The sequence below is a fragment of the Sycon ciliatum genome, chromosome 4, assembly GCF_964019385.1.
Source record: "Sycon ciliatum chromosome 4, ocSycCili1.1, whole genome shotgun sequence".
NCBI classification, from domain to species: Eukaryota; Metazoa; Porifera; class Calcarea; order Leucosolenida; family Sycettidae; genus Sycon; species Sycon ciliatum.
Window position 1 is genome coordinate 10,105,198 of NC_088646.1, and position 23,933 is coordinate 10,129,130.

General features: G+C 47.3%; 2 protein-coding genes and 1 long non-coding RNA gene across 3 annotated transcripts in view; 2 read left to right on the forward strand and 1 right to left on the reverse strand.

Moving 5' to 3' along the window:
* LOC135814385 (eukaryotic translation initiation factor 3 subunit A-like) overlaps positions 1-1,123 on the forward strand; it is a 12,299-nt gene extending 11,176 nt beyond the window's left edge. The window contains exon 17 of the mRNA XM_065327495.1: positions 217-1,123. Within this exon, the coding sequence (XP_065183567.1) occupies positions 217-1,041 (825 nt within the window). The 3' untranslated portion in view covers positions 1,042-1,123. The remainder of the gene's footprint in view (positions 1-216) is intronic.
* The window catches only part of LOC135814389 (uncharacterized), a 26,400-nt gene extending 17,451 nt beyond the window's left edge, over positions 1-8,949 (reverse strand). The window contains exon 1 of the long non-coding RNA XR_010553184.1: positions 8,818-8,949. This is a non-coding gene — a long non-coding RNA (uncharacterized LOC135814389). The remainder of the gene's footprint in view (positions 1-8,817) is intronic.
* LOC135814388 (actin, clone 302-like) lies at positions 8,801-23,627 on the forward strand. The gene is made up of 3 exons (XM_065327497.1): positions 8,801-9,154; positions 10,004-10,123; positions 21,808-23,627. Exons 1-3 carry the CDS (start codon positions 8,873-8,875, stop codon positions 22,600-22,602), a joined length of 1,197 nt encoding a protein of 398 aa, XP_065183569.1. The 5' UTR covers positions 8,801-8,872; the 3' UTR covers positions 22,603-23,627.
* The last annotated feature ends 306 nt before the right edge of the window (positions 23,628-23,933 follow it).

A 23,933-nucleotide genomic window follows, 5' to 3' on the forward strand; every position in this document is an offset into this window, starting at 1 on the left:
ATACTCTACGGCCTTGTGCAATACACTGTATCAGTCAGCTGTGACGGGTGTCGCTTAGACCAGCAGTCCTGCCATACCGTTCGTTCATGTCCATTGTGATGCACTGTGATGCAAGCTGCTAGCTGGTACGTACAGTAGTTTTCGGATCAATGAACTACCGGTAATGGCCCGTATGTCTAATGTGCTACACTGATTTTGTTTGTGATCTCTCTGCAGGATGAGATGAAAGAATTCAAGGAGCGGCTGGAGGAGGAGCGTGCCAGGTTTGAGGAAGAGCGCCGTCGTGAGGAGGAGCGTCGCCGTGAGGAAGAACGTCGTCGTGAAGAAGAGCGTCGTATTGAGGAGGAGAGGCGCCTGGAAGAAGAACGCCGCCGTGAAGAAGAGCGTATCCGTGAGGAGGAGCGCATGGAGGAGGAACGTCGTCTTGAGGAAGAACGTCGTGCTGAAGAAGAACGTCGACGAGAGGAGGAGCGACGCCGTGAAGAAGAGCGTCACAATGCACGGCGCGAGGATGCCAGGCGTGACGAGGGTCGACGTGACGATGGCTGGCGTAACAGTGGCCCACGACGTGAGGAACGCCGCGATGACGGTTGGCGTGACGGTGGTCGTCGTGACGACGGTCCACGCCGCGATGACGGTCCACGCCGCGATGACGGTCCACGCCGTGACGACGGTCCACGCCGTGACGACGGTCCACGCCGTGACGATGGCTGGCGTGGTGGTGACGGTGGTCAACGTGACGGAGGACAGCGTGATGCCGGCTGGCGTGATGGTGGTCGACGAGACGATGTGCGTCGCGACGAAGGAAGGCGTGACTCCGGCTGGCGTGATGGTGGTCGACGTGACGATATGCGCCGTGATGATATGCGCCGCGATGAAGGAGGTCGTGACTCTGGCTGGCGTGACGGTGGGCGTCGTGATGATATGCGTCGTGACGAAGGAAGACGTGATGATATGCGTCGTGATGAAGGAAGACGTGACTCCGGCTGGAGAGGCGGTGCAGCAGCTGGACAAACAGATAGTGGTAGAAGCTGGCGTTGAGTATGTTTGTACTCACATCCTTGTGGCGATGTGACTTGTTTTTAGCATTGGTAACTTTACTAACAACACCTTCCAACCACCACTTGTACTAGGTGTAAATTGGTGATGTGTGTGGGTGGGCTTGGGGCAGGGAGTAGTAAAGTACCGCATTTTACGACCGTAAAGTACCGTTGATCCGCCCCCGCTCAAATTCCCGCCCCTGTCAATTTTCTGCCTGTGAAGCGACTTCGGTGTATACAACGAAATACGATGTTGAACCGACGCATGTACTGCTGTACACAATAAGTGCGAGTGCATGATGAAGCTGTGCACAATCCAGCATGCCAGGTCTGATCTTCTGCTTTGTTGTACATCATACTGCACTTGAACGACTTGATATATTTCCCGCCCCCTGCCGAAAAACCAGCTGAGAAGCGACACGGCGTGGGGTCAACGGTACTTTACGGTACTCCCCTGCTTGTTGATTTTTATTTTACTTCGCAAGGCCAAACGGGCAATGGTGCTATTGAAGCGAATTTCAAAGGAAAGAGAGCTACGGGGAGAGAGAGAGAGAGAGAGATGCTTGGGGGGGGGGGGGGTTGTGTAGGCGTGGGTACATGTATATGGGTGCGAGAGGTAGAAAAAGACTCTGAGAAGCACTCTGAAAAGCTGGGTGGTACTAAATAGTGGTGGCCAATTCTTTAGGTGCAATATCGGCACAATGGCTTCTGCCAAGAGTATAATTATGCCTCTCAAACTCCTATTCCATGTTAGACAATCCATGTACTGTCAACAGCAACTTGACGTCAGTGGCCTACATGGCAATACTGGTCGAAAATGATCAAAAGACTGAAAGTGGAACATTCTTTCGAAGAGAGAGCGAGAAGAAGCAAATCTAGGTTGCAAAAGGATCTGCGACCAGCACAAAATCAAAGAAGAAAGCTGGCTGGATCACGCCCGCGCATGTGCATGTGGTGGAAAATTGCGGATCTGTGAGTTAAACGTCTCTTTGGTTGGTCGCAATACCAATACCGTAAAAGCCCCTGTATACGCCCACTCGAAATTACGCCCACCCTCCGTGTACACGCCCAGTCAGGGGAAGTCAACACTTTTGTTTCAAAATAGCACCCATGCCCATGTATACGCCCAGGTATGCCGGAAACACCAGTACATGTACAGGTACTGATACCCAATACTTACTGCTATCCCTATTCCAAGTACAGGTCTGCTCTCGATATAACAACTCTCACTTGTACATAACCTCGCTAGTAAGTAAAAAAATCAAATCCCGCGCCGAAACAGCATCACTCCCGTACAAATTTTGTTCTACACAACATAATCCTACATAACATAAACCTCGACATAACACACGCTACGGCGCGGCCCCCGGTGTGCGCACTCTCGATACAACATAAATTCACGTGCACGGTACGATCAAGCGGTAGCTGTTGCTAGGCAGTTTAGGCCAGTTTAGTCCTACATAACGTAAACCTCGGCATAACGCACCCTGTGGCGCGGTCCACGACGTGCGCACTCTCGATATAACGTAGATTCACGTGTGCGGTACGATCAAGCTGTAGCCGTAGCTAGCCAGTGTAGTCCTATTGTGCATAAATTCTGCGGCATTGATAGTATCTGATGTCGATGGTGGTACAGTGTGTATATGTTTGCACGGTTAAACCCATCTTGTAAAAGCCTTCATTTTGAGGTACATCTTGTATTTTACACACGGTTTTCTACATAACAACTCTCGATATAACATAATTTTTGCGTGGTCCCAGAGATTACGTTATATGGAGAGTAGACCTGTACCGTATTTTCCGGGGTATAAGCCGCACCCCCCCCCCTTTTTTGAGGCAAAATATTGACTAAAAGTTGGTATTCGGAGTATAAGCCGCACCCACAAACCAAGATTTTTCACACTCATTGACAAATGGCCTTTCTACAACTTTATTATGGTTATGGAGCTAAATACCATGTTAGATCAGATTATGAAAAATAGAGTCCCCGTATACGCGTACCGTATGGTGTAGCCCGCGCACTAGAACTAGTAAAAGTGCCGGGATAGCAACACAGGCGCGAAGCTGAGTCGAATGACATGTCACATGACGTCAGCACTGCATACTGATGTATGCTAAGCATTCATTCGCGCAAGCATATTCGGTGTATAAGCCGCAGGGGCGATTTTGGTCCGATTTTTAGCGAAAAAGAGTGCGGCTTATACCCCGGAAAATACGGTATACGCCCAGGAAATCGAGGCTGCTATTCTATACGCCCGGGGCCTATACACGGACTTTTACGGTAGCGCTGTATTGTATACTTCAGTTCCTGCATGCCCCCTATCCACCCGCCGCCACGACCACTTTTGCCTGCTTACACACAAAATATTCCTTCTTGAAATCCCGAACCACCTAAAAAAAGTATGATTGGTTCCACCGCAGTCGAAATGCCCGTAACCAGGTCCCGTCCCTCGTTTATCTGTTCTTCTCCGATCTCCCCTGTTTCTTGCCTACTCTCATTGGCTCTCCCTTCCTTATGCAGTAACCTACGCAACACTGCAACTTCTATCTCAGATATTAAAGGGGAAGTTAAGGCAAAAATTAAAATTTCACCAGTTGTAGTCTTCGGGGTGCTGAGTCGAATGGTCGTGGTCCGAGGAAGCTGAGACGCTCCCTTCCTACTTGAATCCCAATCGAACTCGCGCACTTCCACCGAAACTGGGTGACTGCGCCCTACTAGATGGGGATTTGTATGCAAAATGTCACTAAAAGCGCCATTTCGTTCTTATAAAAGCACGGATGACCGCGATTGGCCCATATGTTGTAGTCTTTTGGACGCTGAGTCGACTGGTTTTGGTCCGAAAAGGCTGCGATGCAGCGTTCCTCCTTTATTCCCAATCGAACATGGTTGAAGAAGCGGTCACGTGCTCCTGCGTACGCCAGTCACCTGGTCACCGTGCATGCAGGGTACAACTTACTAGCCTGTTTGACCTTTTTTGGGTGCAGTCCTGTCACTCGAGTTGAACCCGAGTTGAACCTTGGTGTGAAAGTTGTCACCTGCTGGCGTGGTGACCAGGTGATTTTGGCACCCAGGACCACGTGACCACTTCTTCAACCATGTTCGATTGGGAATAAAGGAGGAACGCTGCATCGCAGCCTTTTCGGACCAAAACCAGTCGACTCAGCGTCCAAAAGACTACAACATATGGGCCAATCGCGGTCATCCGTGCTTTTATAAGAACGAAATGGCGCTTTTAGTGACATTTTGCATACAAATCCCCATCTAGTAGGGCGCAGTCACCCAGTTTCGGTGGAAGTGCGCGAGTTCGATTGGGATTCAAGTAGGAAGGGAGCGTCTCAGCTTCCTCGGACCAAGACCATTCGACTCAGCACCCCGAAGACTACAACTGGTGAAATTTTAATTTTTGCCTTAACTTCCCCTTTAAGAATGCACGGTGTTATGTTAAATAGGCTGACCACTGTCTCGCTGTAATCAACTCTTATCTCTTTTCTTTCTTCTTCTTCTTTTTCTTCTTCCCGTGGTTGGCTTGTCACCCTCATTGTTCCTTGTACTGGCCAATAATTGTATACTGAATATCTCAAGTTGAAAACATATTCACTGCGCATTGCACCGTGCAAGCACTTGAAATTTGCCAGGCACTGCACGGGGGGGGGGGGGGGGGGGGGAGTGTACTCTTGCTTCCACTGTAGAATTCTTTTGCCAACTGGATGATGTAACAGTACGAAGTACAGTGTGGTGGACTGAGATCAAGTTCAACTTCAGTTTGTTCCGAAATCGGAATGACTTTCCATCACATTATTGCATTTCCATGCGCGGCATCATACACGATACAATTCTGAGCTGTGATAATGGATGGTTTTCTGTGCTGGGGCCGTGAACTCATCATTCTGTCAAAGATGCAGCTGTGAAAATATCTTTCGGTGTGAGAACCTTTCTGTGAATATGGCTTTGGTCTCTTTCGGCGAGGCATGCTTTTCTGTAAAATGTTGTACATGTATTGTGAATCATTGTTCGAGGTAGTGTAATCCTGTGAGCTGTGGTTTGTGAACTAATTTGCGGCAATCAGTCGTGGACCTCATTGCTCAGAACATCACTTTGTCCAGCTTTTCAGTACATTATAGTCTAAATACCGGTATAACGGAATTTGTAACTGGACGAACTCCCTTTCTTTGGACTGCAGACAAAACATTTCACCGACTATTCATGACTTCAAAACTCCCTGATACTAGTACCACGACTGAGACATAAACGTACTGTACTGGATTTACCGAAAAAATATTGTGAAAAATCTAGCCGGGTTGTAAGGAAAAGCGATGGCCTTGTCTACACATGACAACCAGTATAGGTTAGCCTTGTTTGGTTGAATAACAAAATTAACAATGATGCGGAGGAGGCACTGTGTCAACGGATATGATGGTTGTACTGTACTTGTATTAGGAGCACTGTTTCCAACACGTTTTCAACACAATGCGATCCTCCACCTTATAATACAAGGCCGTCACAGTCGGGGCGGCGGCTGGGGCTGGGGCGGCAAGGCTTATCAGTCTAGTACATGACTTTGTACTACAATGCAGTAGTAGTAGTAGTAGTAGTAGTAGTAGTACAGTCCCGCTCAATGAAATCCAGCCGCGTCACTCAAGTTTGCACCTTGCACCATTTTGCAGCCCAGTGTTCGCAGGTCTATGGCTGCGCAACACCCGGCGGCGTGTACTTGAGTGACGCTGTGACTGGATTTCATTGAGCTGTACTGTAGTAGTACAATGTCATGTACTGTAAATATACAAAATTTAGGCGCTGCAAAATTTCGGCACTTCACGATTTTTGACATTTCGGCGGCGATTTATTTTCGGCGTTGGGGTAGAGGGCATGGTATAGTGCGACAGATGCTGTGAAAAATTTCATCGGCGTTTTAATTATTTAGGCGTTTTGGTTCGGTGCCGAATATAAAAAAAATCACGGTTCGCGTGAGACTCGGCTGGAAGCCCAGTTTTCCGCATCCGTCATGGGAACGCCACCACCCTCAAGGATCAAAGGCGCAGATGCAGCGCCTAAACGGTGGGAGGTGAGTAGATCAGACCCACCACCAAGTGGTCAAAGACCGAAATCCCATTAGCTGCATCCATGTTAACCTCGTGCAGGCAGGCATAGTGGGTTGGTCTAAGACCATGATTGAGAAACAGAGGGTACCAGGTTCAAGTCCTGCTTGGAAGCGGAAGGAATTTTTCCAGCCGTGCTGCGACCCACAGTTATTTGGGAAATTGTGGCCGAATATAGCCGAAATTAAATAGCTGCCGAAAATTTGTATATTTACAGTAGTTTGGGTTGCTTGTGTGCGATTTGTACGAGCTAACGGTATCGCTCCAGCAGGGCATCGATGACGTGGTAAACTGGATGAAGATCTGGAAGCTACAGCCCAATGTCCAGAAGACAAAAGTGTTGTATATTTCTGCACGTCCACCATCTGCACCGTTGACGTTTCCGAACTGCACCCAGGCCCTGGAAGTTGTAACTTCTCACAGGCACCTGGGAATCGTTCTTGACTCGAAGCTATCATGGTCCGAACATGCTGACCGTATTTGCCTTAAAGCATCCAGAATTGTAGGAACTCTGAAGCCTCACTGCCGTTATCTGCCTCACGACTGTAGATCTCTGTTTTTCTCTTTGTATATTTGTCCGATCTTCGACTACTGTGACGTAGCGTGGTGTGGGTTATCAACCACGATATCAGACAAGCTCGAAGTTTGCCAACGAAAATTATTTAAAATGCTATTTTGCTTGCCCCGTGATTTATCCTCTGCACAACTCTATGTTCTCGCTCGTGTTTGCCCCCTTTCTATTCGATGCAGTCTCCACAGCAACATGCTAATTCAAAAGATAAAACTCGAGAAAGTACCAAGGCATCTTTTTCCCTATGACTGGTTTGTGCGGAGCCGTTCAACAAGGGCACAAGTCTCGCTACCTGCAGCTCGCACTGTCCAGTTTACAAAATCCCCTTTGTTTCATTCCCATTCTGACTGGCTCAAGCTATCAAGCCTCGCCCACCACTGCCACAGCATGTCTAAGTTTCGCCAAGTTGTTTGTACTGAGTTGCGTTTTCCTGCAGCACTCACGCGTGTTTAGCTAAACAATGTAATTTCCGGCTATCTCACTTAATTGGCTGAGCTTTGTTTTCCTCCCTGTTCCTTTCTTGGCTGAGCTTTGTTTTCCTCCCTGTTCCTTTCTTTCCACTGTTTTCTTGTTTTCTTTTGTACTTTTACCACGGCTGGTTATCGCCCTCATCTCTGGGGTTGCTCCCCACATTAGCAATGCGTGCACATGCTACGAGATTGAGTTTAATAATAATTGTGGCAGGCCTTGTTTTCCATTCTCCGTCTTTTTTTGCTGTTGGTCGGATTGTGACTTTGTGTACTAGTAGTAGCTGCTTTTGTTTTTCTGGATTACTGTGTGTTTTGTATTCTTTTCCTTTTTACTTCTATTTTATTTATATTTTTGTTGTTCTCGGCGTGCCAAAGTCTCAGCGTGAATCATTCATACACACTTTACATCTTTCAAAGCATTCGTTAAAGGGGAAGTTAAGGCAAAAATTAAAATTTCACCAGTTGTAGTCTTCGGGGTGCTGAGTCGAATGGTCTTGGTCCGAGAAAGCTGAGACGCTCCCTTGCTACTTGAATCCCAATCGAACTCGCGCACTTCCACCGAAACTGGGTGACTGCGCCCTACTAGATGGGGATTTGTATGCAAAATGTCACTAAAAGCGCCATTTCGTTCTTATAAAAGCACGGATGACCGCGATTGGCCCATATGTTGTAGTCTTTTGGACGCTGAGTCGACTGGTTTTGGTCCGAAAAGGCTGCGATGCAGCGTTCCTCCTTTATTCCCAATCGAACATGGTTGAACAAGCGGTCACGTGCTCCTGGGTGCCCAAATCACCTTGTCACCACGCCAGCAGGCGACAAATTTCACACCAAGGTTCAACTCGAGTGACAGGAGTGCACCCAAAAAAGGTCAAACAGGCTAGTAAGTTGTACCCTGCAGGCACGGTGACCAGGTGACTGGTGTACGCAGGAGCACGTGACCGCTTCTTCAACCATGTTCGATTGGGAATAAAGGAGGAACGCTGCATCGCAGCCTTTTCGGACCAAAACCAGTCGACTCAGCGTCCAAAAGACTACAACATATGGGCCAATCGCGGTCATCCGTGCTTTTATAAGAACGAAATGGCGCTTATAGTGACATTTTGCATACAAATCCCCATCTCGTAGGGCGCAGTCACCCAGTTTCGGTGGAAGTGCGCGAGTTCGATTGGGATTCAAGTAGGAAGGGAGCGTCTCAGCTTTCTCGGACCAAGACCATTCGACTCAGCACCCCGAAGACTACAACTGGTGAAATTTTAATTTTTGCCTTAACTTCCCCTTTAAAGCCAGATTGAGTTGAATCTCAGTTTTACACAACTTTGATACATCTGCCTAGAGTTTCTGTGGATTTAGACTATTTCAAATTTTCATTTTGATTTCATCGCTGAGTTTCATCCCGTGTATCTTTGGTATTCTTCTTTCTTTCGATCAATGTCGTATTGTTTGAATAAAAAAATATAAAAGTAGTAGGCTTCATGAAGTATACAGTCATGACACCGTACTTATACAGTCATGACACCGTACAATCATGCTGCTTTTTCCGAGCGGGCTGTCAACATGGTCAAAGACTATGATCATTTTTACCAGTCTTCCAAATCCTATACTACAAATAATTATTACAATACACTCTACAGTATCTTACTGTTAGTTTGTCCGAAAGCGGCCGAGGAGTGAACTGGTGAGCACCAGCACCGGCGATGGCGGATAGCAGCGAGGAAATCGACGGATTGGTACTTGATTTAGGTTCGATCAGATGGCGCTGTGGATTTGCCGGTGATGGTTCGCCTCGCTACTACAATGAGTCGGTGCTGGGGCGATCGCGGCTCTCCCACAAATCGAATGAATCGGCAACTTCACCACCAATCCGCAAGACTGAGGACACATACATAGGCGATGAAGCAGTTCGGAGGCGCGAGTCCCTTTCACTCAGTTTTCCCATCCAGCGCGGTATCGTTACTGACTGGGACGACATGCAGACGGTATGCGTTTGGCTGCAAGCCCTTCTTGCTGCTTCTCCTGGAGACTGTGCAATGTATGTAGTGTGCATAGCGCAGGTGAACCTCTCCTAGCCGAGGACGGGTTCGCCACGGTTCACGGTGGCGATGCTGCGACATGCCCTGCGGTCCGGAAGCGGGGTGGTGTGTGTGTGTGGGGGGGGGGGGTTGTTGGGCGCTAAAAGTAGGCTAAAGCCCCCCCCCCCCCAAGTTAGTTTTGCAGAACTTTAATTTCAATTATCTGCATGCGCAGCTATCTGCGGGCTCCAACGAGCGTAAGTAATATTTACATCTGTATTGCATCGCTCACATGTACATGAATTGTACATGATGATGATGACGAAGGCATAGCACAACAGGATGGAGGACACACACTGTTTGAAAACCAGTGTTTCTGATTGCAACCAGAGACCGGTTGGTAGAGTCCCAGTCTTGCGACCATATGAACGGCATATGCCGGGGTATGCCGGGGTTAGGGCATATACCGGGGTTAGGGACTACACAAATACTTGTAGGAGTACAGCACCGCGCTCATGCTCACGTTGCTCAAGCACGGATGTGCATAGGACAGAATTTGACGGCCTTTCCAGTGACGGATGTGGGTCCAATGCCACCCGGGTCAATAGGGAGAACTGGGCAATTGGCTGAGTAGGAATTTCCAAGTAAAGCATCTTGTCTGGCCTAAAGCAGCTTGTCTGGCCTAAAGCAGCTTGTCTGGCCCGGCACTCTGGTAACAGTGCATATACTGAGACGCCACTGGTATGGCTTCTGCCCAACCCCCCCCCCCCCCCCAATCCATTCACCCGAATCTGCTGTATCTCCCGTTCACTGCAGCTACTGGATCATATGCTGTTTCGTGGCTTGAACCTGTCTGAAGATTCCTTGAGCGCGAGGAGTGTTCTATACACGGAAGCCGTGCTCAACCCGAAGTACTGCCGAGAAAAGATGGCCGAAGTAAGTCTCAGTGAACTCTGCACACAATTACTTCAATGTGCTTCTGGTTCTATTCACAGTGGTTCTATTCACAGTAAAGCTCTCCTCATGCGGACTCCCCACATCCGACCACCCTACATCCTTCAAACCCTCTAGAAAGTAGATAATAGCAAAAGTTAGTTTACTGTCAGTCAATGAAAAGTTGAAAACGGCACCAAAAACTTTGGGTTGCATGAATGGTTTTACCAAGTTTCATGCAAACTGCATATTGTGCATGTACCCGGTATGCCTGTACCCGGTACAGTAAAACTCCCCTATCCTGGGCAGGTCGGGGCCGGGCACTGCCCGTAATTAGGAATTGCCCGTAACCCACAAAACAAACATGCACTATTTATGCTGCATTCGAGTAAAACGTAATTTATGCCAATCAATAGTTTCCTGGTCCGTTTTTCGTTGGGAAGCAGATTGTTGTGACTCTAGATGGGTCAGAAAGGTGCCCATCGGCCCAGTAGAAGGACGTGCCCGAATCACGGGCATCCGGATTATTAAGCGACCACCCCACGGTGCAAGGAAAATCGGTCGTTAAAGCCAGATGGTCTTTAGAACCAGGTCCCACAGTGTCTGTGTGGAACTGTCTGTGCATGGAAAACGGTCGTTAAGAGCAGGTGGTCGCTAAAACGGGAGGTCGCTTACACCAGGTTTTACTGTACATGCAACATACATGTTGATAGTTTGACAGCGTGAAACAAGGTGGAGAACACCGTGTTCGGAAACAGCGACCATTCTACAACCACCCACACGGTCCACCTTCTTTCATACTCTCAAACACTATCATACTATCATACTATCATACTCTCAAACACTATCATACTCTCAAACACTGTCATACTCTCAAACACTGTCATACTCTCAAACACTGTCATACTCTCAAACTATCAACATAATATGTTAACTAAAACAAGGTTTATCTAATACCAAGTGACATACATGTACGTCTAGTATCTGTACATGTATCATCAAGAGTATATAACCCCCCAAGAGTGTGCAACTCCTGGTACCCTGTCTATGGGGTACGCCGATGGCGAAACCTCACATCACGTGGTGCAGTGTCGCAGTTGTACGTTTCCAGCCCGTTTTTTTAGCGAGCAGCGGAGTAATAAAAAAAGCACTCTCTGACAGAAACTCACTGCGGGTATGCAAATCCCCAGCATGATCATGGCAGATATTCGTATTGCGCGCACGCTATCCTTCGTTTGTACGTACAGTCAGACCTCGCTTATCCGGTCCTTGTTTATCCGGATCCCTCGCCATCCGGAAGAAAATCGCTGGTTACCGATGTGCAGCATATGTTATGCATACAACATAACCGGACCTCGCGATCCGCATACCGGTGCATGATTTTGTGTACAAACTGGTTAAAATGTGTACAAAAAGCTTCGTCGTATCCGGTTGCATGTGGCTTGCAGAAGCTAGAATCAGGGAGTTGTACAAGCAAATGAGGTCCTTGACCTGCTGGGTGCATGCGGACAGCACTCAGTTGCATGCACTTGTCATTTTTCTCGCTTGTTTTACATACTGTGCACGCTAGTTGTACTGCATAGGACCCGTCTACATGTATGCACGATGTCACTGCTTTTGACATGCCACATGCATTATACAGCATGTGTGTTCAGTTATCCGGTTCCCTCGCCTATCCGGATATTTTTCTGGAAAACAGATGTGTGCGGTTAAGCAAGGTCTGAGTGTAGTACAAACGTATCTGAGACCCGTGATGTGAGTTTTCGCCGTCGGAGACCCCATATGCAGAGTTGCACACTCTTGGGGGGTTATATACTCTTGGTATCCGATACTTACAGTATACTTACAGTATACTGTAAGTATACTGTAAGTATACTTACAGTACAGTATACTTATGATACTGAAGTACATGTAGTACTCAGCAGTTTTCGAATTTTTAAATTGTTGAAGTAGATAGTTGACAGTTCGTGTGTTTTAAGACTGGTTTGATTATAATTTTTCTTTCTAACCTATCCTGCTGTTGCATGCGTATTAGCACCTCATTGACCCCCGCTCGTTCCTCATTCTTCATTCCATTTGGCCTAAGTGAAGACTAGCCAACGCGAAAAGGCTGATAATAACGTTAGGTGGCACCTTTCCCCACAGAACTTCAGTGGCGAAGAAGGGGATGCGACGTACACTCGAGTGTGACATGCTGCTTACCTATGTGAGTCTACTGAACCGATATCTTGAACCTGAAAATGGGGGGGGGGGTGTGACTTGCAATCAAGTGCGACTTATAATGGGGGAAATGCGGTATATGTTGGACTCAGTAGACAATTCATGAGCTATATGGTGTCCAGCACCCTCAGGGGCGTAGCACCCTCAGGGGCGTAGGACCTGCTATGACTGGTACGACCATGGCCGTACCACTTTTCGAGAAAAGTGTGGTACGTCCGGAACGTGCAAAACCGTAATAAAAAAATCAGGATCTATCGATGTATATGCGCATCAGACTTTGACCTTTTTCTAGACTCGTACTCGTAGATCTGTCATGCATCTGCAGTCGTAGATCTGCCATGCATCTGTAGTCGTAGATCTGCCATGCATCTGTAGTCGTAGATCTGCCATGCATCTGTAGTCGTAGATCTGCCATGCATCTGTACTCGTAGATCTGCCATGCATCTGTAGTCGTAGATCTGCCATGCATCTGTAGTCGTAGATCTGCCATGCATCTGTAGTCGTAGATCTGCCATGCATCTGTACTCGTAGATCTGCCATGCATCTGTAGTCGTAGATCTGCCATGCGTCTGTAGTCGTAGATCTGCCATGCATCTGTACTCGTAGATCTGCCATGCATCTGCAGTCGTAGATCTGCCATGCATCTGTAGTCGTAGATCTGCCATGCATCTGTACTCGTAGATCTGCCATGCATCTGTAGTCCTAGATCTGCCATGCATCTGTAGTCGTAGATCTGCCGTGCATCTGTAGTCGTAGATCTGCCATGCATCTGTACTCGTAGATCTGCCATGCATCTGTATCCGTAGATCTGCCATGCTTCTGTAGTCGTAGATCTGCCATGCATCTGTACTCGTAGATCTGCCATGCATCTGCAGTCGTAGATCTGCCATGCATCTGTAGTCGTAGATCTGCCATGCATCTGTACTCGTAGATCTGCCATGCATCTGTAGTCGTAGATCTGCCATGCATCTGTAGTCGTAGATCTGCCATGCATCTGTAGTCGTAGATCTGCCATGCATCTGTACTCGTAGATCTGCCATGCATCTGTAGTCGTAGATCTGCCATGCATCTGTAGTCGTAGATCTGCCATGCATCTGTACTCGTAGATCTGCCATGCATCTGTAGTCGTAGATCTGCCATGCATCTGTAGTCGTAGATCTGCCATGCATCTGCAGTCGTAGATCTGCCATGCATCTGTAGTCGTAGATCTGCCATGCATCTGTACTCGTAGATCTGCCATGCATCTGTACTCGTAGATCTGCCATGCATCTGTACTCGTAGATCTGCCATGCATCTGAACTCGTAGATCTGCCATGCATCTGTAGTCGTAGATCTGCCATGCATCTGTAGTCGTAGATCTGCCATGCATCTGTAGTTGTACTGATATTATGAGTACTGTACTCCACTCGACTGCACACTATATAGTCCCAAAACGCAGGATTTTGTGTCTTTTTTACTAGGGCTGAAAGGAATATTCGAATTATTCGAATATTCGAAATATGCAAAGCGGAAAAAGAATAATCTTCGTTAAAGTAGAATAGGAATATTCGTAAATGTACAGAAACTCGCCTTTTTGACATCGATCAAGGTTATTTGGTGCAAAATATAAGTAGGCTTGCCTTTTTCGATGTGCTATAATCAGCAAGACACATGATTTTTCAAATGTCTCTCTTGTAATTGGGGTGTATGCCAATTAATGGTCTATGGTTACCATGGATAAAACTAGGTATCCATGGAAATTGCACGGTTTAGAATATTCGGAATATTCTTCGTTTCGCATGTATTCGGAAAAAGAATATTCGTTCGCTTCATTGAGCATTCGTTTCAGCCCTATTTTTTACAAAATTTTCCCGGCGGTCGGCCCCCGGACCCCCTCCCCCTCCAAAACGGCCTTGGACCGCGCCGACCTTCGGTCGTACCACTTCCACAACCCACAACCCCCTCCTACGCCCCTAGCCCTATAGAGTATTCATAGGTCCTAAATCCCCTGTTACCCGTAGTCTTCTCACCTAAATCCCCTGTTACCCGTAGTCTTCTCACCTAAATCCCCTGTTACTCGTAGTCTTCTCACCTAAATCCCCTGTTACTCCTAGTCTTCTCACCTAAATCCCCTGTTACTCCTAGTCTTCTCACCTAAATCCCCTGTTACCCGTAGTCTTCTCACCTAAATCCCCTGTTACCCGTAGTCCTCTCACCTAAATCCCCTGTTACTCGTAGTCTTCTCACCTAAATCCCCTGTTACCCGTAGTCGTCTCACCTAAATCCCCTGTTACTCGTAGTTTTCTCACCTAAATCCCCTGTTACCCGTAGTCTTCTCACCTAAATCCCCTGTTACCCGTAGTCTTCTCACCTAAATCCCCTGTTACCCGTAGTCTTCTCACCTAAATCCCCTGTTACTCGTAGTCTTCTCACCTAAATCCCTGTTACTCGTAGTCCTCTCACCTAAATCCCTGTTACTCGTAGTCTTCTCACCTAAATCCCCTGTTACTCGTAGTCGTCTCACCTAAATCCCCTGTTACTCGTAGTCGTCTCACCTAAATCCCCTGTTACCCGTAGTCTTCTCACCTAAATCCCCTGTTACTCCTAGTCTTCTCACCTAAATCCCCTGTGACCCGTAGTCTTCTCACCTAAATCCCCTGTTACTCGTAGTCTTCTCACCTAAATCCCCTGTTACTCGTAGTCTTCTCACCTAAATCCCTGTTACTCGTAGTCTTCTCACCTAAATCCCCTGTTACCCGTAGTCTTCTCACCTAAATCCCCTGTTACCCGTAGTCTTCTCACCTAAATCCCCTGTTACCCGTAGTCCTCTCACCTAAATCCCCTGTTACTCGTAGTCTTCTCACCTAAATCCCCTGTTACCCGTAGTCGTCTCACCTAAATCCCCTGTTACTCGTAGTCTTCTCACCTAAATCCCCTGTTACTCGTAGTCTTATCACCTAAATCCCCTGTTACCCGTAGTCTTCTCACCTAAATCCCCTGTTACCCGTAGTCCTCTCACCTAAATCCCCTGTTACTCGTAGTCTTCTCACCTAAATCCCCTGTTACCCGTAGTCGTCTCACCTAAATCCCCTGTTACTCGTAGTCTTCTCACCTAAATCCCCTGTTACCCGTAGTCTTCTCACCTAAATCCCCTGTTACCCGTAGTCTTCTCACCTAAATCCCCTGTTACCCGTAGTCTTCTCACCTAAATCCCCTGTTACTCGTAGTCTTCTCACCTAAATCCCCTGTTACTCGTAGTCCTCTCACCTAAATCCCTGTTACTCGTAGTCTTCTCACCTAAATCCCCTGTTACTCGTAGTCGTCTCACCTAAATCCCCTGTTACTCGTAGTCGTCTCACCTAAATCCCCTGTTACCCGTAGTCTTCTCACCCAAATCCCCTGTTACTCCTAGTCTTCTCACCTAAATCCCCTGTGACCCGTAGTCTTCTCACCTAAATCCCCTGTTACTCGTAGTCTTCTCACCTAAATCCCCTGTTACTCGTAGTCTTCTCACCTAAATCCCTGTTACTCGTAGTCTTCTCACCTAAATCCCCTGTTACCCGTAGTCTTCTCACCTAAATCCCCTGTTACCCGTAGTCTTCTCACCTAAATCCCCTGTTACCCGTAGTCCTCTCACCTAAATCCCCTGTTACTCGTAGTCTTCTCACCTAAATCCCCTGTTACCCGTAGTCGTCTCACCTAAATCCCCTGTTACTCGTAGTCTTCTCACCTAAATCCCCTGTTACCCGTAGTCTTCTCACCTAAATCCCCTGTTACCCGTAGTCTTCTCACCTAAATCCCCTGTTACCCGTAGTCTTCTCACCTAAATCCCCTGTTACTCGTAGTCTTCTCACCTAAATCCCCTGTTACTCGTAGTCCTCTCACCTAAATCCCTGTTACTCGTAGTCTTCTCACCTAAATCCCCTGTTACTCGTAGTCGTCTCACCTAAATCCCCTGTTACTCGTAGTCGTCTCACCTAAATCCCCTGTTACCCGTAGTCTTCTCACCTAAATCCCCTGTTACTCCTAGTCTTCTCACCTAAATCCCCTGTTACCCGTAGTCTTCTCACCTAAATCCCCTGTTACTCGTAGTCTTCTCACCTAAATCCCCTGTTACTCGTAGTCTTCTCACCTAAATCCCTGTTACTCGTAGTCTTCTCACCTAAATCCCCTGTTACTCGTAGTCTTCTCACCTAAATCCCCTGTTACTCGTAGTCTTCTCACCTAAATCCCCTGTTACTCGTAGTCTTCTCACCTAAATCCCCTGTTACTCGTAGTCTTCTCACCTAAATCCCCTGTTACCGGTAGTCTTCTCACCTAAATCCCCTGTTACTCGTAGTCGTCTCACCTAAATCCCCTGTTACTCGTAGTCTTCTCACCTAAATCCCCTGTTACTCGTAGTCTTCTCACCTAAATCCCTGTTACTCGTAGTCTTCTCACCTAAATCCCCTGTTACTCGTAGTCGTCTCACCTAAATCCCCTGTTACTCGTAGTCTTCTCACCTAAATCCCCTGTTACTCGTAGTCTTCTCACCTAAATCCCCTGTTACTCGTAGTCGTCTCACCTAAATCCCCTGTTACTCGTAGTCTTCTCACCTAAATCCCCTGTTACTCGTAGTCTTCTCACCTAAATCCCCTGTTACTCGTAGTCGTCTCACCTAAATCCCCTGTTACTCGTAGTCTTCTCACCTAAATGCCCTGTTACTCGTAGTCTTCTCACCTAAATCCCTGTTACTCGTAGTCTTCTCACCTAAATCCCCTGTTACCCGTAGTCGTCTCACCTAAATCCCCTGTTACTCGTAGTCTTCTCACCTAAATCCCCTGTTACCCGTAGTCTTCTCACCTAAATCCCCTGTTACCCGTAGTCTTCTCACCTAAATCCCCTGTTACCCGTAGTCTTCTCACCTAAATCCCCTGTTACTCGTAGTCTTCTCACCTTAATCCCTGTTACTCGTAGTCCTCTCACCTAAATCCCTGTTACTCGTAGTCTTCTCACCTAAATCCCCTGTTACTCGTAGTCGTCTCACCTAAATCCCCTGTTACTCGTAGTCGTCTCACCTAAATCCCCTGTTACCCGTAGTCTTCTCACCCAAATCCCCTGTTACTCCTAGTCTTCTCACCTAAATCCCCTGTGACCCGTAGTCTTCTCACCTAAATCCCCTGTTACTCGTAGTCTTCTCACCTAAATCCCCTGTTACTCGTAGTCTTCTCACCTAAATCCCTGTTACTCGTAGTCTTCTCACCTAAATCCCCTGTTACCCGTAGTCTTCTCACCTAAATCCCCTGTTACCCGTAGTCTTCTCACCTAAATCCCCTGTTACCCGTAGTCCTCTCACCTAAATCCCCTGTTACTCGTAGTCTTCTCACCTAAATCCCCTGTTACCCGTAGTCGTCTCACCTAAATCCCCTGTTACTCGTAGTCTTCTCACCTAAATCCCCTGTTACCCGTAGTCTTCTCACCTAAATCCCCTGTTACCCGTAGTTTTCTCACCTAAATCCCCTGTTACCCGTAGTCTTCTCACCTAAATCCCCTGTTACTCGTAGTCTTCTCACCTAAATCCCCTGTTACTCGTAGTCTTCTCACCTAAATCCCTGTTACTCGTAGTCTTCTCACCTAAATCCCCTGTTACTCGTAGTCTTCTCACCTAAATCCCCTGTTACTCGTAGTCTTCTCACCTAAATCCCCTGTTACTCGTAGTCTTCTCACCTAAATCCCCTGTTACTCGTAGTCTTCTCACCTAAATCCCCTGTTACCGGTAGTCTTCTCACCTAAATCCCCTGTTACTCGTAGTCGTCTCACCTAAATCCCCTGTTACTCGTAGTCTTCTCACCTAAATCCCCTGTTACTCGTAGTCTTCTCACCTAAATCCCTGTTACTCGTAGTCTTCTCACCTAAATCCCCTGTTACTCGTAGTCGTCTCACCTAAATCCCCTGTTACTCGTAGTCTTCTCACCTAAATCCCCTGTTACTCGTAGTCTTCTCACCTAAATCCCCTGTTACTCGTAGTCGTCTCACCTAAATCCCCTGTTACTCGTAGTCTTCTCACCTAAATCCCCTGTTACTCGTAGTCTTCTCACCTAAATCCCCTGTTACTCGTAGTCGTCTCACCTAAATCCCCTGTTACTCGTAGTCTTCTCACCTAAATGCCCTGTTACTCGTAGTCTTCTCACCTAAATCCCTGTTACTCGTAGTCTTCTCACCTAAATCCCCTGTTACTCGTAGTCGTCTCACCTAAATCCCCTGTTACTCGTAGTCTTCTCACCTAAATCCCCTGTTACTCGTAGTCTTCTCACCTAAATCCCTGTTACTCGTAGTCTTCTCACCTAAATCCCCTGTTACTCGTAGTCGTCTCACCTAAATCTCTGTTACTCGTAGTCTTCTCACCTAAATCCCCTGTTACTCGTAGTCTTCTCACCTAAATCCCCTGTTACTCGTAGTCTTCTCACCTAAATCCCCTGTTACTCGTAGTCTTCTCACCTAAATCCCCTGTTACTCGTAGTCTTCTCACCTAAATCTCCTGTTACTCGTAGTCTTCTCACCTAAATCCCCTGTTACTCGTAGTCGTCTCACCTAAATCCCCTGTTACTCGTAGTCGTGTCACCTAAATCCCCTGTTACTTGTAGTCTTCTCACCTAAATCCCCTGTTACTCGTAGTCGTCTCACCTAAATCCCCTGTTACTCCTAGTCGTGTCACCTAAATCCCCTGTTACTCGTAGTCTTCTCACCTAAATCCCCTGTTACTCGTAGTCGTCTCACCTAAATCCCCTGTTACTCCTAGTCGTGTCACCTAAATCCCCTGTTACTCGTAGTCTTCTCACCTAAATCCCCTGTTACTCCTAGTCTTCTCACCTAAATCCCCTGTTACCCGTAGTCTTCTCACCTAAATCCCCTGTTACTCGTAGTCTTCTCACCTAAATCCCTGTTACTCGTAGTCTTCTCACCTAAATCCCCTGTTACTCGTAGTCGTGTCACCTAAATCCCTGTTACTCGTAGTCCTCTCACCTAAATCCCCTGTTACTCGTAGTCTTCTCACCTAAATCCCTGTTACTCGTAGTCTTCTCACCTAAATCCCTGTTACCCGTGGTCTTCTCACCTAAATTGCCTGTTACTCGTAGTCGTCTCACCTAAATCCCTGTTACCCGTAGTCTTCTCACCTAAATCTCTGTTACTCGTAGTCGTCTCACCTAAATCCCTGTTACCCGTAGTCTTCTCACCTAAATCTCTGTTACTCGTAGTCGTCTCACCTAAATCCCTGTTACCCGTAGTCTTCTCACCTAAATCCCCTGTTACTCGTAGTCGTCTCACCTAAATCCCTGTTACCCGTAGTCTTCTCACCTAAATCCCCTGTTACTCGTAGTCTTCTCACCTAAATCCCCTGTTACTCGTAGTCTTCTCACCTAAATCCCCTGTTACCCGTAGTCCTCTCACCTAAATCCCCTGTTACTCGTAGTCTTCTCACCTAAATCCCCTGTTACCCGTAGTCTTCTCACCTAAATCCCCTGTTACTCGTAGTCGTCTCACCTAAATCCCCTATTACTCGTAGTCTTCTCACCTAAATCCCCTGTTACTCGTAGTCTTCTCACCTAAATCCCCTGTTACCCGTAGTCTTCTCACCTAAATCCCCTGTTACTCGTAGTCGTCTCACCTAAATCCCCTATTACTCGTTGTCTTCTCACCTAAATCCCCTGTTACTCTTAGTCGTCTCGCCTCTAAATCCCCTGTTACTTGTAGTCGTCTCACCTAAATCCCCTGTTACTCGTAGTCTTCTCACCTAAATCCCCTGTTACCCGTAGTCTTCTCACCTAAATCCCCTGTTACTCGTAGTCGTCTCACCTAAATCCCCTATTACTCGTAGTCTTCTCACCTAAATCCCCTGTTACTCTTAGTCGTCTCGCCTCTAAATCCCCTGTTACTTGTAGTCGTCTCACCTAAATCCCCTGTTACTCGTAGTCTTCTCACCAACTGTAAAACCAGAAATTTTCGGTGGTGTAATATTTTTGGTATTCGCCAAAATCGGCGGTTCGGTAGCGGGAAATTTTCGGTAAAACCCGTTCTCCAGGTACGTGTACTAGTACTACATGTATACAGTATCGGTTGTACCGAAAATTTCGGTGCGTTTTATTTTCGGTAAAAATTGTCGGCACCGAAGTTACCGATAATAAAACACTACCGAAAATTTCTGCTTTTACAGTAAATCCCCTGTTACTCGTAGTCTTCTCACCTAAATCCCCTGTTACTCGTAGTCTTCTCACCTAAATCCCCTGTGACCCGTAGTCTTCTCACCTAAATCCCCTGTTACTCGTAGTCGTCTCACCTAAATCCCCTGTTACTCATAGTCTTCTCACCTAAATCCCCTGTTACTCGTAGTCGTCTCACCTAAATCTCTGTTACTCGTAGTCTTCTCACCTAAATCCCCTGTTACCCGTAGTCTTCTCACCTAAATCCCCTGTTACTCGTAGTCGTCCCACCTAAATCTCTGTTACTCGTAGTCTTCTCACCTAAATCCCCTGTTACTCGTAGTCTTCTCACCTAAATCCCCTGTTACTCGTAGTCGTCTCACCTAAATCTCTGTTACCCGTAGTCGTCTCACCTAAATCCCCTGTTACTCGTAGTCTTCTCACCTAAATCCCCTGTTACTCGTAGTCTTCTCACCTAAATCCCCTGTTACTCGTAGTCTTCTCACCTAAATCCCCTGTTACTCGTAGTCTTCTCACCTAAATCCCCTGTTACTCGTAGTCTTCTCACCTAAATCCCCTGTTACTCGTAGTCTTCTCACCTAAATCCCCTGTTACTCGTAGTCTTCTCACCTAAATCCCCTGTTACTCGTAGTCTTCTCACCTAAATCCCCTGTTACTCGTAGTCTTCTCGCCTAAATCCCCTGTTACTCGTAGTCTTCTCCCCTAAATCCCCTGTTACTCGTAGTCTTCTCCCCTAAATCCCCTGTTACTCGTAGTCTTCTCACCTAAATCCCCTGTTACTCGTAGTCTTCTCACCTAAATCCCCTGTTACTCGTAGTCTTCTCACCTAAATCCCCTGTTACTCGTAGTCTTCTCACCTAAATCCCCTGTTACTCGTAGTCCTCTCGTACAAATAACACCATCTAAGTGCTGTGTCTGTCACAATGTGGGCGTTTCATAATTATATATGCGTGCATGTGCCTGCGTGCGTGCGTGTGTGAGCATGTGTTTGCATGTGAGCATGTGTTTCTGTGTGTGTGTGTGTGTGTGTGTGTGTGTGTGTGTGTGCACTCTGTCTGTCCATCACTCTCTATTTCTCTTTCACTCTGTCTCTCGCTCTCACACACACACACACACACACACACACACACACACACACGCACGCACGCACGCACGCACACACACACACACACACATATATATATATATATATATATATATACACACACTCTCCCGCGCGCGTGTACGCTCTTCCTCGGCCCTCTCAACCTAGCTCCGACTGCGTATGCTCTTTTCTGTTATTTCCTGTAGTTGTTGGTGGAGAGGTACAATGTTCCCGCTATACTCGCCTGTGCATCGCCTATATTAACTCTGTACGCAAGTGGGCGCACCACAGGCCTGGCAATGGACTGGGGCCATGGAGTGACCAGTGTTATACCTATCTATGAAGGCCACATAATACCGAACGGGAAACGGCGAGTAGACTTTGGTGGCGCAGACCTTACTGCATACCTGGCTGATTTGCTCTCAGTGAAAGGACACCATTTTCACACGACAGCTGGTTTGGAGACGGTGAGGATTATGAAAGAAGAGTTGGTCTATGTTGCTAGCAGTGAGGGTGAGACTCCTTCTTGCTACGCGCCTGAAAATAAAGACTTTACGTTGCCAGATGGTAATAAGATCACATTTGGAGAAGAGCTGGCACAGTGCGGGGAGCTGCTATTCAACCCTGGCCTCCTGGGAGCAGAGTATATGCATATTCCTGGCATGCAGACCGTGGCGCACGAGAGCATCATGAGCTGTCCCCGAGACTGCCGCAAGGAGCTGTGGAGAAACATTGTGGTTTCCGGGGCAGGCTCCATGCACTATGGCGTCGCAAAGCGAATGCAGGCCGAGCTGACACGCCTCAGAGACCAGTCAGCCAGTGCCAGTCATCAACAGTCGGCAAGTGGCGAGGTCAAATCCATCTTCCCACCAGAGCGGCGTAAATCAGTGTGGATCGGCGGCTCAGTCCTGGCCTCCATGTCTACTTTTCAGGACCAGTGGGTAACCAAGGTCGAGTACCAAGAGTATGGGCCGACTGCGATCCACCGCACAGCGTACTGAGCACGACAGGCACACGTGAAGATAATCGGTGACATCTGACTATATACGAATATGTGCTTTGAACCATGCTCATTTCTCAAGCAAGTCTACGATTGCAGCATTCCGAAGCCAATGAACCAGTCCACTGTAGGTTACATGGACTTGACTGAGAGACAAGCACGCCAAAGTGGGTCACACAACAGCGTCCGGCAACATCTGAAAAAGACATCTCCCCGGCCATATGACAGCAACGTAGCTAACTTGAGCTGGGATGGACATCAACACTCTATTATACGTATGCAGCCGCGTACTCAATCTGTGGACAGAACTGTTTCGTCCTTTGTGGACTCCTCAGCGCAGCACAGAGAAAATGAGCCCAAACTTCCCGTTGATATTATATAGTCATGTTACATGTCTACAAACATATAGAAGTCCTAGTCCTGCTACCATGGCTACACTGTCGTAATAATGACTGCTACACTGTCGTAATAATGACTGCTACACTGTCGTAATAATGACTGCTGCACTGCAGATATATACGCTGTGGTGATGACTGAGTGCTCGTGTAATATGCTAATATCCCTGGGTATCATTGGTATGCTGCAATATGGATCGGTTATTGAAGGCGTCATCGCAACTGACTTGACCGCGACCTTGCATAGAGTATCTATAACAATTTGATGCTCTCTTTATGATGAACACCAAGGGACAGGTGGTATTAGTTTGCAACAACGGGAGTTTTTCTCCAGAATTATTTATACCACTGAGAGAATACACAACGGTTTATCCAATAGAGTTATGTTCTTCTAATGCAAACGTTTGTCTTATCAATATCAGTGTTCTTCTTTTTTAGACGTTTCTCGATATTTTACTACCCCCTGCTAGTATCAACTTAGAAGTTGCGACTTCGGCGGTAATAGTCATGAAGTTGGTTGCTCCAACGAGGAGCACACGCTTCTTGCCGAATTTGACACTTGACTGACTCACGACTGCCCTGCTAGTATCCATGTGGAAATGATCCCAGAGATATAAGAAATATACTATTATTCTGCATGTGACCACTACATGCATGCGCTGGTGGGAGCCATAAATAGGCTAAAACACCACATGCACACGCGAGCACACACACACACGCACACACACACACACACACCACCACCACCACCACCACCACACACACGCACCACCACCACCACCACACACACACACACACACACACCACCACCACCACCACCACCACCACACACACGCACCACCACCACCACCACACACACACACACACACACACACACACACACACACACACACACACACACACACACACACACACGCACACACACACACGCACACAC

What these genes read in the sequence shown, in the direction of transcription:
- LOC135814388 (XM_065327497.1), top strand. Translation starts at nt 8,873, where the DNA reads ATGGCGGATAGCAGCGAGGAAATCGACGGATTGGTACTTGATTTAGGT. An exon ending in ACTGGGACGACATGCAGACG is followed by an intron (nt 9,155 to 10,003) that starts GTATGCGTTTGG and finishes CGTTCACTGCAG; the next exon opens with CTACTGGATCATATGCTGTT. An exon ending in GCCGAGAAAAGATGGCCGAA is followed by an intron (nt 10,124 to 21,807) that starts GTAAGTCTCAGT and finishes TATTTCCTGTAG; the next exon opens with TTGTTGGTGGAGAGGTACAA.